Here is a 13946-nt window from a genome sequence, read left to right as displayed (position 1 = left end):
TGAGGAGCTAGAGGTGTTCTCTTAGGCTAGGTGTCCTTACCTAGGTCCCCCAAATACCCTGGAATTATACATGGGAGGGAGGGGGTCATTGGCCCTCATCAGAGTTTCAAGGGGTCTAGGAAGCAGGAAAAATCAAGCTACAGATTTTATCTACAGCTTAAAGACTCCTCAGTGATGGGAAGAAGAGCAGCTGACCGACAAGCTTGGTACTCAAAATGCCCCAGAGTGAAAGCCAAACTCTAGCTACCACTCCTCACTCTGCTTCAGGGCTAGATGTGGTCCCTACAGAAACCGCTCTTCTCTCTCCCCCATTTCAAAGAAGACTAGACGCACATTGACGTGATGGCAAAGTCCATTTGCACAGTTTATTGAAAAAGAACAGCTGTAAGGTAAAAATGCAGACGTTTTCTTTATGATAAAGACAGCAGTTAAAAAAAGAGAAGTAATAAATATGACGTTAGAAATTCTTTTATAAAATACAACCAACCCCTGATGTTTGTGAGCAATCCCAAGAATTTATAACGTATAAAAATTTGTGCTGCAGGAATAAGGACGGCTTCACCTCAGCACCTTGGAGCGAATGTTGCAAACTGGCTAGATGGTGAGGATGGTCATGACTTTTGGGATTTTGAAAGGCTCTGGATTTGTCACTTGGGAATGTCAGGGGTCTAGTGTAATAGAATTTGCAGTGTCAGAGTTAACAGGAATTCTACTCATTAATTCACTTATAATCATGCTTTCATTCTTACAGTTAAGTAGCTCAGTATTTAAGAGTAGAAAAAAAGAGTCTAAAGTGGGAAGGATGATGCAAAGAGTAGATCTAGGGGGAATGCTAAGAGGGCAGGAGAAAGCAGATGAGAAGGAACAGAACTTCCTAACTTGTCGCTATTTTGTGTCATCTTGGCAGCATGCTGAGCCCCCTGTTGGAAAGGAGATAGGCAATAAGTGGTCCAGCCTGGCCAACTTGTCCTGCCTGCTTTAAACCTCACCATCATCAAATGACAGAGGATACCAAAGCATGTAACAGGATCAGGCTAAGAATGAGAACAGGGAAGCTGGATGAGAAATAGAGGAGAGAGGGGCAAGACGGGGAGAGGTGCAGAAAAGGATTACCCAAGGAAACAGGCAACATTAACATCACAGGCCTCTGGGGAATATCTCCTCTGAGGACCACCAGAGAAAGAAAGAAGTATGCATACAAATTAACACAGTAGACCACTCTTTGACATGGAAGGGTAGAGGGAGAAGGAAAAAGAAAAGGTTGCCAAGTAGAGGCACATTCTGGCTGCAGAGAAGGGCAGAGGAAGGTGAGCAGGAGACAGAGGCAAGGGGGGCTTCTGGACCCTCTGGGAGGGGTTCCCACAAGGAGATGAGAGCTGCCCCCCCCCCCGCCACCCCTTTGAGACTAAGGAGTTTGCCTTGGGCAAGGGTGTGGAGCTGATTGGGGCAAAGGGTCAGCAGGGGTGAGGATGCCCGGCCAGCTCTCCCCAGGGCATCTGTGAGGCACAGCTGAAGACAGAGTTCAAGGTCAAAGCACCTAAGTACTGAAAGCGGCCTTGAGTTCCCGAAAGGCTGCCTGGCGAAGCCTCCTCTTCTCCTCTGCGCGCTTCCGCTCATCTTGCTCCGCTTTTAACTCAGCTTCAAACTTACTGGCAGAGGACAAGGCTTGTACCTGCAGAAAAACAGCGAGAACAGACCAACAGAGTGAAAAGTTCGGAAAGAGAAACTTGGAGCTGGAGCAGCCCATCAAACAGAACTCGGTAGTCTCTTTGAAACATACAGTTTTCCCTGAATGCCTCTGTTTTCATTCAGTACTGTTTTTCTTTCCATGGTGCCCACTAAAAATTTCAATTTTCTCTGAATCAATCCTTCTAACTCTAAATCTACTTCCAAATACTACATGTGTTTTTCTGGTATTGTGAGTGGGATTTGAATCTGTCTTCAATAATACCATATCAGATAAATCCATCGTATCCTCTGTTCTAGGATTGATCCTCTCTTTTGTTTTTTTCTCTCTGTGTCTCATCAATTTGGTAAATTTTGCAAACACATTGGGTGTGTACACTATTTTTCATAAAGATTGCTAAATTGCTCTCCAAAGCAGCTGCTTCAGTTTGCACCCCACCATCATGGAATGCAAATACTCATTTCCCCACGACCTTGCCAACGCTTATCATTAAACTTATTCCTGTTTGCCAATCTGATAGGCAAAAAAAGTTAGCACCTTCTTTTATTTCCTCTTTAGTGAATTACCCATTTGTATCCTTTGCCCATGTTCCGATTCAGCTGGTGAGTTTTTTTTTCTTTAATTTGCAATTCTTCACATAGTTTAGGTTTAATTTCTCATTATGTATTTTTCAGGTACTTTTGTCTGGTCTTCTGTTTTTTACTTTTATTTTTTTGTTTGTTTTATGAGGGAGAGGCAATTAGGTTTATTTATTTATTTATATTTGGAGGAGTTACTGGGGATTGAACTGAGGACCTCGTGCATGATAAGCGTGGGCTCCACAACTTGAGCTATATCTATCCTCCCCTCTTCAAAGGATCTATTTTACTGGGTTTTCTTCTTCCTTGAAGCAGTATGTTTGTCCAAATGCACAATCTGTATGTATCTATTAGATATGTAAAAAGTGAAAAGTAGGAAGGCATTTAAAAATAGCCGCTTTCTTTCTTTTTAGTTTTCCTATGTGAATGTGTGTGTGTGTGTATGTATGTATATATATATATATATATATATATGGTTTTATTTTCTCATTCAGTTCTTAAATCTCCTGCAATTTATGTGAGGGAGGGAGCATGACGGAGGGCTTTACTTCGTTTTCCTAAGTGGAGAGCCAATTGTTTCAACACCTGTTATTGAATAGCCCATTCTTTTCCCACTGACTTGAAAATGATATTTCTCATATACTAAATTCAGGAGATCTGTTTTTATTATTTTCTGTCCTGTTCCACTAACTGGTTTGTTTATTCCTGCACCCACACTACATTATTTAATATTAATGCTTTATAGAATGCCTTGATATTTACAAGTAAATAGTCTTTTATCAGATGGAATAAGCATTTTGTTTTCTTATTTCCTGTGTTATCATGAATATTAAACGTCACCCAATGCCTTTGAGACATCTAACTGAAACGATCACATTTTTCTTGTTGAAGCTACCTGTAATATGAATGTATTTTTAAAATTACCCTTGCAATCTTAACGTAAATTTCAAATGTTATAATTGCACTCCACTTTTTAATGTTTCAAGATTCTTACAGCTATATTCATTAGGCTGATATAATTTTTTTCTGATGTTATTTTTATCTTATTTTGTCATCAGAATCATAATGACTTTAGAGAATGAATGTGACATAATTTTTGACAATATGTTTGAATTATTTTTATAACATTGAAAAATTGTATAACATTAAAGAATTAATCCCTAAATACCTAGCATTTTAGTATTTTGGGGGGGCCTAGGCAGGGTTGTTAACTTTCTAAATGTCTTTATAATTCATCATTTTCTGTTTGTTTTTTCAAATTTGTAGAAAAGCATTTCCTTCACTGAGTTTAAATTTTTCAACTTTTTAATTTTGTATTCTATAAGTTTCAGCTGTACAGCATTAGAGTTCAACCTCTGTGTACGCTAGAGAGTGATCACCACCACGAGTTTCATTACTCCCCAGCACCATACAGTTGACCCCACCAACCTCCTTCCCCTCTGGTAACCACTAGTCTGCTCTCTGCATCTGTGAGTTTGTTTCTTGAGTTTTTAAGGATTTTAAATGGATGTATCGGCGTCTCTCATGGTTTTTAGCTGTGGCCATCATCTTCTCTATTTCTCCTCGTTTCTCTATCACTGGCTTCCATATCCGGGCGTCTTATTAGTCTACTCCCCGGTCCACTCATCCAGCTCTCTGCACTGCTCCAGCGGAGAGTTACCCTTTCCTGCAACGCTCCTTATTTAGTCCACTCTGACTTTCATTTCGTTACATCCATGGTGGCCCAATGCAGATTCTCATATCTCAGTGAAAAAGTGTAGGATCCTTTTTTCTAACTTCTCCCTATACTTCACAGGGGTCCATTTCTGAAGACAGGATACCAGGGAAATTACCAACAGGAAGCGTATATTATGTTTTCACTCTTTCCAAATCCAAATAGGGACAAGGAAATTATGGTTTCCGAACCTCCAAGGCATTTCTTAGGCCCCTGCGGCCCTGCTCTGGCCTGGTCTCCCTACGTTAGCGTCCCCAGAGGCTGCGCTTTCTTGACTATGGGAAGAAGTCCGAGTTGGAATTGCTATCTCCCCAGCCCCCCACAGTGGCTGTAGAACCCTGCAACCAGGGTTCAAGCCCCTATTCCCTGCCCTGTTAGCCTTGCCCTAGTTTGCTCTCTAACCGGAAATGGACACCTGACAATTTTTGCAACAACACCTGTCAAGGTACCTTCAACTCCCAGGACCTGCATTTCGGCCTGACACGCTTCACCTCTCCCCTCCCACTCCGCCAAGTCCCACCCTTAGACCAAGGATTCTGTCTGTTCCCCACCACAGGCTGAAAACATGTTTTTCTTAGAAATCTCACAAGGACTGTGTCTGGACCCATTGGGAGGTGAGGATTTCCAGTTTGCACTGGGCCTTCGGTAGGACTCAGCCCCCCTCCCCTCCGCTCTTCCCCACAGCAGTCATCCAGACAGCCACCAGCCTCATGGGTCCTGCCACTCTCAGCAGCCCGTCTCCTCCTCCCTTGTTTAGAAAACACAGAGGAATGCGGTCCATCCACCCTGAACTCATCTCACACCTATTTTATCCTCCCCTTTTTCCCTGTGCTTCAGGGTGGGCAGGGAAGTGAGCCCCTGGGCACTTCATTGAACATCTCTAGGCCCAGAGGTGTACTGGAGCCAGCTGTTGGATTTTCAGGAATTTTATGAGCTGGTTGTTAAATATAGCCATTATTAGAAATTAGATTTATACATATTCACAATTAAATTATATTACAAACAAAAGTAATACACAAAAGTTGTCATTGCCTGATTATTTTACTACAATTTACTATTATCTGTGTTCTGGAGGCCATCCATGTCTAGTATATCTCTGAGGTGGAAATCCTACATGGTGACATGCTACTGTGGATCTTCCCAACTGCAGCTTCAACATCCCATTGGCAGTTTGAAAGCAACCCTGGTGGGAGTATTCACACCTTGGAAACCAACAAATACTACAAACTAGGGCTTGAATATTATTTCATTGAGTGTCTAGACCATCTTTTCTTTCTTTTTTTAAAATTGTTTTCTTAAGTTGAAGTCCTATCAGTTACAAGTGTCAATTTCTGGTGTACAGCACAATTAGATGATCTTTTCTTAAGAAAGTGAAGGGAAAATGCTAAAAATGCAGATTAAACTTAAAACACATGTAATGTCTGTAGGCTTTACATTATGAATAGCTCCAAAATTGAGAGAATGTTCTTCCAATATTTGAAAACTATTATCAAGTTCAGCAAAGATGTTACTCATGTCACTGAGGAATGGATGAAGTTCTGACCTATTCCTTTCACTTTTTCCTTATAAAAATAGTGTATATTTTATTATTTGTAAATAGTGTGCTACTCCCCTTTATATCAGCAAAATATATTATAAAATTTAAGTGTGTGTGTGTGTGTGTGTGTGTATAGTCCAGAGAGCCAGTTGCTAAACATTTACCAAACCACTGTCTAAGCCTCAGTTTCCTCATCTGCAAAGTGGGTCAGCAACACCTACCTCCAGAGTGCTTGTGTGAGCGTTAGAAAAGGCACAAATCCAAAGCTCTCAGCAGAGGGTCTGGCCCGTCATCAACACTCACATGTCTGTTAATCACCCCACCCGCCCACTCCTGGCCAGCTCAGAGGAGGATTGGGAGCCCTTGCAACTCCTTCACTTGGGGGCCTTCTTCTCCACTATAAAGTTCTACCTCTTCTCTTGATTCTATGACCTCCAAGTCAATGTCACATTAATCACCCTACTATTTCTTTATTGTCATGTTTCCCTCTCTCTGGACCACTTCCCTGTGACCTAAAAACATGCCAACATCTATCTTCTCTAGGCTAAAAAACCCCAAAAAGTTCTTCCCTGATCTTGAGCTACCATCCCCACTATGCCTGGGCCTCCTCTGTGAACCTTCTAGACAGAAAAGCCAGCCATGAGATCTCTTTTCCCTCAGTTCCCATCCACCTCTTACCCTATTCCAATCTGCCCTCCACAGTGAATCTCACCTCTCAAAAATCTCCACTGACCCATTTGCTGGACCCAAGACCTCTGCTCTGGCCGCATCTGATTCAGTCTCTTCTGGAAATTGCTCCTGTCCTCCAGAATGGCATTTTCTCCAGGGTATCTCTGGTTCCTTCCTTCCCTGCCATCTAGTCACCAATACGTTCTGCCCTTGGTCAATCCCCTCTAGTTGTTGGGTTTCAGCTCGTACCTTGTGAAGATAGTTCCTGTCGTCTGTGTGGCAGGGTGTCCAGAAAACATCCATTTCCTCCCTCTTTCTTCCTATGAGATGCTCCCCTGGCACATGGCCCAAGGGTCTAGGGGAGACTGAACCCATCCCTGGGCTCCAGGAGAGAGCCCAGTCAGGGTAATGATATTATAGCCCTTGCCAGTGGTTGGTTCAGGAATGGACAGGTGTGGACAAGATTATTCCATGACCCTCAGTATTTAGTATCCCCATCTTCAGAATTACAGCTGGGCAAACAGATCTCCAGGAAAAAAAAAAAGAGGTATATTGTAGCCTCCCATTTATCTGGGTATGGCCACGTTTTATCCAACAGGACCTGAGCAGAAACTATTAGCAAACAGCAGTGTGCCCTTCGGATGAAGGAGCAGGTCTTCCCTTTGCCTGAAGTCACCTCGGACTTAACAGTAAAACTCAGATTGTAACTTTTCCTCCTTTAATCATTCACCTTCCAGGTTGGGGGGTCCTGTCTTGATTTTTTAAAGTATCACCAACCCCTGGCGACATGGCTCCAATAACCTTGAGGCATTTTACTTTCCGCCTCCAATCAAGTGGTCATGAATACTGAGAGTTCTAGGGAGTTGGGATTCACCCCCACCTCCCCCTAGCCCCATCGTCACATTCTTAATTGGCCCTACAATTCTCCCGATGTCTACAGCAGCCCCCGAGTCCAGCCTCTCCTCAGGCAAGTCTGTCCCTGTGCTGTGCGCCGTCGCTCACATTAAGACCCTGCTCAAGCCCTCTGAGAGCCCCAGCACCTGCAGAGCCCAGGTAGAGCTGGGCGAGGCCTGGGATCAGCAGGCTGGGGAAGGCCTGACTTTCAGGGGAACCCAGAACACCCTGTCCAACGGCGTCCAGTATGAACAGGGGCCAGCCTCCAAACGCTCCCTGCCCCCAGGCCTCGGAGCCTTTGCTCCTCTCGTTCCCACGGCAGGAACGCCTTCCCTTCCCTGATTACAAGGTGACTCGCCATTCATCTCTGAACATCTGTCGCAAAGGCCAGCTCCTTTATGGCCTTCTCCCAAATTCGAGCAATGATTTCTTCCATTCGTCATTCATGCAAACATTTATTGAGAGCCATTATTAGCCAGGCACTGTAATTACAAAGATAACACAACTACTCTGCCTTTGAGTCTGCGGGTGAGGAGGCAGACATATAAACATAATGAGTTCAAAAAATTTTATTGTTATTCTTTTCATATTTTCTCCTGGTTGTAAAAAGAAGGCACACACACTATAAAACATTACAAAAATATAAGAAACAAGTCCCTGTGACATCACTCTTATTAATACTTTGGTATATAATTATCTAGTTTGTATTTAACAAAATTGGGTTTCAAACAGTTTTGCCTAATTTATTTTGGACATCTGTTCACATGTAAAGGCAGCTGGATCTCACTCTTTGACAGCTGCAGGGTGTGCAAGTGTAGGGGTGTACCACAGTGGACTCAACTCCCTGGTAATGGAAGTTTTGGTGGTTTCCAATTTTCCTCTATTATCAACAATGCTGTGTGAATATCCTTGTCTCCACATCTGTGTGCATTTGCACGACTGTCTCTGAAGGATAAAATCCTAGAGGCAGATTTCCAGAGGTGAAGGATATGAAATGTTAACAGCTAGCCCCAGACTGCTGTCCAAGAAGTTGGGTCAATTTACACTCTTACCAAAAGTGTCCAAGCAGCCTTGGTAAGATAGATTGTAAGATACGAGATAAATTATTATGGCACTTCCATTCATCATAGAGGTACACAGAGGAGGCTGGACATTCTTGGCCTGGAGAGTCAGGAAAAGCAGCCAAGAAGAGGCAGCTCTTTAATGTGGGTTTTATAGAGTTTTCGAGGAAGAGGCATTTGGGTGGGATGTTCCAGACAGAGGAAACAGCAGGTCCTGGGGCCCTGAAAAGGCATGGCAGTATTTGAAGAACTGTGCACAGGGTGGGCAAGACTACAGCCTGGATCACAGCCAGATTATAAAAGGTCGGGAAAAGCCAGATAAGACATTCCCAGAGACTTCAGACAGATTTCGACAAGAGCACTTGGCACTGCAGCTGTGGACTGAAAACAGGGTCCCGCTAACTTTAGGTTTCAAACCTAGGCCCCTGCCCAAGGCGTCTGTCACAGGAGATCTGCAAGTGACTCGGCCAATGAATGGCGAGGACTCGTCCCACCAGACTAACCCTTCCCTCCTCTCAACACGGAGACTCTCCAGGGCTTAATTTGGCATCACCAGAACTGAGTGGAATCAATGTTAAGTCACAAAGCAAGGGCCAAACCACTTTCAGGACTGGACATACGATTCTGGTGTTGAAGTTACAATGAGTGGTCAGCCTGTCCCTGAAACTGCCAGATGACAGCAGTAGGGATTCAGGCATTAGGAGGCCACCACGATTCATAGTTGGTGGAAAGACAATAGACTTTGTCTCCAAGTAGTATCACAGAGAAGTGGAAAGAGAGGGCTGCTAGGGGCCCAAGGAGGCTGGGCTGTGTCACCAAGGACTGTGTCTCTGGGCAAACTCCTGAAACAAAACAAAGTTCCACAAGAAGCTGGCTCCTACCTGGAGTGGTAGGGGCCCCAACAGCTCATATACCATGTGCAGAGTGCTCTTGGTGAGCCAGGCCCTTGCTAAACACTTCAGATATGTGAATCCATTTAATACTCATGGCAATCGCATTGTCGGTCCCATTGTGCAGATGAGAAAACTGAGGCACAGACAGTTAGCAGGTAAGTAAGTAGAGGAGGTAGAATCTGAACTTAGGTAACTTTATTTACTGCACTCTACTGCTGTGGTCAACAGAGGATTCGGAGGCCTCTCCTGATCTTTCTCTCTCTGCAGGTGTGCTCTGCAGAGAGGAGAATGACAGCACCCAGCCAGTGATAATATCTCCATAGGTCTTCAATGACTGTATGAACTCATAAAGGAATGGAAGTGCCCAGAAGGACTTCAAGACTGTGCGTTGGAGTTTCCTTCCCGACTCCCAGCCACTGTCAATGCTGCAGATACCAATTCAGATTCAGGGTGAGCCACCAAGTCTCCCTCCTCCAGCCATATTATGCCCTTGTTTATGCACAGGTGTTTAAGATGCAAATGCAGAGGTAGTTGTTCAAGTAACTCCACGGTGGTTTGGGGTAGGGAGGAATTCTTTAAGAAAGTTTGGATCCAGAGTCAATCTAGGAGCCTGGTATCAGCAAACCTGTTTGAATCTGAAACCAGGATTGAATGCATTTACCATTTAGTTGTCTTTCTGTTTTGTTTTTAACTTGCAGACTGCACACAGACACACTCTCATTTTCCTACAATCTCACACGATTAAGCTGTGGCTGTTTCGCTTGTCCTGAGAAAGTCCATGAGAGAGTCACTGACTGGGAGCTTTTGTTAGGCAGGGTGCAGGGAGAGAGGGGTTGTCCTGCGCAGGAAGGAGGTGCCTACCTTGGCTTCAAAAAAGTCCTTGGCACCTTTGACGCCCTCCAGGGCAACATCGATCTCAGAAAGCTTGGCCAGGGCCATCAGCCCGCTGTCCTCCTGCAGCTCCCCTGCAGCGGCCTTGTGGAATATGAGCAGAAACTACAGGGGAAGGTTGGTTAGAGTCAGAGTCAATGTCACTAATTTACAGCAGTCCCCTCCGGCCCAAGCTAAAGCCATTATTGCCAAGCCTATTAAAAAGGGTGTATATATGCATGTGTGACAAAATATTTTTTTATTGCATTGTCAAAAATGAAAACATGTGCATTTTCCCACAAGGATGTAGGGAAATGGGGACCTTCACTTCTAGCTGATGGGAGCATAACTTGAGTCCAAATTTTTGGGGACGCTTTGGAAATATTTACCAAAAATAAAATGCTTTTATCCTTCCAACCATTAATTCCACTGCTAGGAATCTATCCCTCAGAAACATTTACACAATAGTTTAAGAAGCATTGTCTGTAAAAGCTAAAAATTGGCAACATCCTAGTTTATAGCCATGAAAGAAAAAAAAATCCAGTAGACCTGCATATACTATTTTTTAAACTAAATAATTTAATATTTATGACTTTTTTTAACCCATTCCTATTTTCCATTTGTGTCCCATTTTTGCATTAGATTATTTACCTTTTTTGTTGTTTCCTAAGAGATCTTTATAGAACTTAGTATGTTTCCAATACTTTGGTACTGTTTGTTAATTTTGTTTATGATAACACGTTTTAAAAAATTATCAGCCTTTTTCTTTTCTCTCACCAGTGTTATGCTTAGAAAAACCTTTCTTGCCACCAAGGTTATAGAAACAATTGTCTGTGTTTTTGTCTACTGTGTTTTTTTCAAACATGTAAATATTTAATCCCTGAAATTTATTCTGATCTGTCATGTGAAGTTGATCATTAACCTTATTTTCTTCCAAATGGTTAGTTAATAATCCCCACATTATTTATTGAATAATCCATCCTCTTCCTCCAGATTCAAAATGTGACCTGAATGAATTTGTCTTTAAAGCCAACTTGTAGTAAGACCTCTGCAGAATAAATTTTTCCTCTGCAGAAAAATTAATAAGTAAATAAAGAGGCCAACCTGAAAGAGCAGTCCCTGCCCCATCCTCCCCCCATCCTCCCCCAAAGCAGTTTTATGGCTTTTTATTTCTCTTCCTTAAAAATTTTTTGTGAATTTTACTTGTCCAACAACGGCTATCCAACTTCTAGAATTTCTTTTTCCATTTAGAAAGGGTAGAAATTGATGTATTCCAAGTCATCCCAGAAAGAGGTAGGTTTTCAAATACCTAAAATAGGTGTGCCTAAAAGGAAATTTCAGGTTTTCCAGGTTATTTTCATGACCATCTCCTTGGCTTCCCCAAGAGGGAAGAACGTTACCTAAAGTAGAGTGAGAGGCAAGACAACTTCAACAGGATTTGCAAATTCCAACTTGGGTGTCTTATCGCCAAGGATCTTAGTCTCTAGAGGGAAGCGGGTTTCATTGAGTGAAAAGTCTCAGCTTCCACCACCACCACCAAAAAATGCCTTGCCTACAAGCCTTTCTTTGTCATTCTTCCTTCAGGGGTCCTAATTCCACAGTGGACATCGCCAAATACAAAGCAAGCAGTGAAGAAAGCTGTTCAAAGATTTTCAGCTTTGCGGAGGCCGCTGTAGTCAGCTTGGCTCCACGGAAGCACCGTGTTCATCCACCTGCAGCTTCAAACTCTCTCACTAGAGGCCAGCAAAGACTCAGTTTGCTGCAGATTATTGGAGCCAAAACACTGGCTCCAAAGCCTTGGAAATCAAGCCTGTGGAAGGAGGTGAGGCACCCAAGAATAGGATGGGGGACAAGGGGGTGGGGGACAAGGGGGTGGGGGATGGTAGTGGTCAGGCTCCCTGGAGAGATTGAATCAGCCAAGACTTCAGAGCTGCAAACATGAGCCGTGAGCCACGGACAGAGGGAAGGAGTAAAATACTCATCCGTCCTTCAGTACCCTACCCATCCTTAAAGCAGCTGGTTACAGAAGCCACCCCTGTCCCAGTGCTCAATAAGGCAAACACAAAACAGTAGCCCCTCCATACCAGGGAGGCAGCTTAGGAAAGATGGAGCACTGCCCCCTGCCTAGCAGCCATCCAAATGACTTTAGAGGAGGGTGGGTCTCTTCACCCCCGAAACTCATTTTTCTCACATCTGCAGCAGAGATGACAATGTTAGTGTTTACAGAAGGGCTTAAAGTATTCCTCAAGGGTCTTTTCCCCAGAGCAGATCCTGGGCCTCTGAGCTCACTCTCACTCTGCCAGCTCAGTAGATGAGCACCAGCAGCCCCATCATAACTCAGGGGTCCTCCCACCCCAGCCAGTTAAAGAAGAAGAAGAAGAAAAAATCCAGCTCAATCTGAGAATGTTCAGCCTTACATAAAGTATGCCAGACTTTCCCATTTAATTTATTACAATCACCAACCCCTGAGTGACAATTTCTCTAACTGCCCAGCCTTGTTTGTCTTCCTATTTATAGTTCACAAAGACTGGTATGTTGTGGAGAATTGGAAAGTGTCCTAGCTGTGACTCTGAGCAAAGAGGGGGGCAGGGAAGGAGAAGCAGAAAACAAAGAAACAGGCTAACACAGCCAAAAAGCAGTTTCAGACACAATCTATCAAATGTTTCTGATACATTTAAGGAAATGTTTAACTTCATGGCTCTGATTAGTGATGCCTATATTAGTTAGAGCTCTGAGATGGCAAGTGACAGAAACACACTTGTTGGCTTAAGCCAAAAGGAGGTATACATTATATAAAAAGGATGTGTCAAAAACCCAAGGGCAAAATACAGTGGACTGGAAGAGGACTGGAACTGGGAGAAGCAACATTCTCAGGATTGGAAGCAACATTTCCTCTCTAGCTCTCATGTCTGGACCCCATGGTAGAAAATGGCCACCCTTCATTGTGTTATTCTTTCAGGAACAGCCACCTGCAGAGCCAATTTGCAATATCTCAGCCCCAATTTCAAATTCCCAGATAGATAATCTAATTGACCTAGTTGGGTCAGAGGTCCATCCATGGTCCAATCAAACATGACCAGGCAGGGGTACAACTCAGCACAGGCAGGGCTGCCAGGGACCCACCCTAGGGAGGGTGAAGTGGGAGGAGAGAATGGGACCCACAGTCCCCAGTACTGACAGATTATCTAGTAACCCCCTCACCTAGCCTTTGCACAAAACCACCACACATCTGGCCTTGGAGCTTCTGCTTTGAGACAGACATAGTGGAGTTAGTGAGGACCACAAGAAAAAGAGAGAAGGATATTAAGGCAGACATGCTGTCTGCCTCCAAAGGAGAATGAGGTGGAATCCAACCTGGATCACTTGAGCTCTGGAGATAGAACAGCTAATTGTGGTCCATCCTTTTGTCTTCTACATGTCTGTACATGTCCGTGAACTGTATGTACAAGCAATCATCTTTTATAGAAGTTTGGAAATCTGCTTTCATGTCTGCTTTTCACATTGTCAGCACTTGTTCTTTGTTCATCAAACATTGTGCCCCATCACCATTTTTAATGGTTCCATGTATACCATTTCAAAAATGCCCCTAATGTGCAGATGTTATCTGCACAATTGGAAAAGGAATGGTTTAAAGGGAGATCAAGTCCCTTGTACTTTGGGGAAAAGTAGCAAAATAGTGCTAAATGGAGACATACCTACTGTATCAAAGAGCTTTTGTTTAGATGTGACTTGCTTCAGTTGAGTTAATCCAAAGAAAAGAAAGGGAATACAAACTCGCCAAGCACCTACTAAGTGCCAGGTTGTGAGGAAGGAACTGTAGAAGTGAGCAATTTTGTCTGCCTGGCAACTCCTGCTGCATGTGTTGATGGTGGTGGAGCTGCTGACTGTGGTGCCCTATGGCACATGACCTGGATCTAGCCAATCACAGTACCCTGGATGCAATGATTGGTCTAGGAGATGGGCATGTTTCCCTGACAGGGCCAATCAGAAGCCTTCTTCTGCAACTGGTATGGACTCTGGGATAAAGAAGCCCTCTATCCTTT

The 13946-nt window shown here is 43.7% G+C and overlaps 1 protein-coding gene across 2 annotated transcripts in view; it reads right to left on the bottom strand.

The window, feature by feature from the left end:
• Window positions 1–340: 340 nt before the first annotated feature.
• Window positions 341–13946, bottom strand: part of EFHD1 (EF-hand domain family member D1) — a 36399-nt gene continuing 22793 nt past the window's right edge. Inside the window, exons 3-4 of one of the 2 annotated variants that reach the window (XM_072961851.1) lie at window positions 9895–10029; window positions 341–1672 (exon numbers count right to left, since the gene is read on the bottom strand). In XM_072961851.1, the coding sequence (XP_072817952.1) occupies window positions 1538–1672; window positions 9895–10029 (270 nt within the window). In that variant the 3' untranslated portion in view covers window positions 341–1537. The remainder of the gene's footprint in view (window positions 1673–9894; window positions 10030–13946) is intronic. The other variant, XM_072961852.1, reaches the window with a different exon arrangement.

The sequence above is a fragment of the Vicugna pacos genome, chromosome 5 (assembly GCF_048564905.1).
Source record: "Vicugna pacos chromosome 5, VicPac4, whole genome shotgun sequence".
Taxonomy (NCBI): Eukaryota; Metazoa; Chordata; class Mammalia; order Artiodactyla; family Camelidae; genus Vicugna; species Vicugna pacos.
The sequence above is the reverse complement of the archived record's forward strand: the minus strand, read 5'-3'. Positions and strand labels throughout refer to the sequence as shown.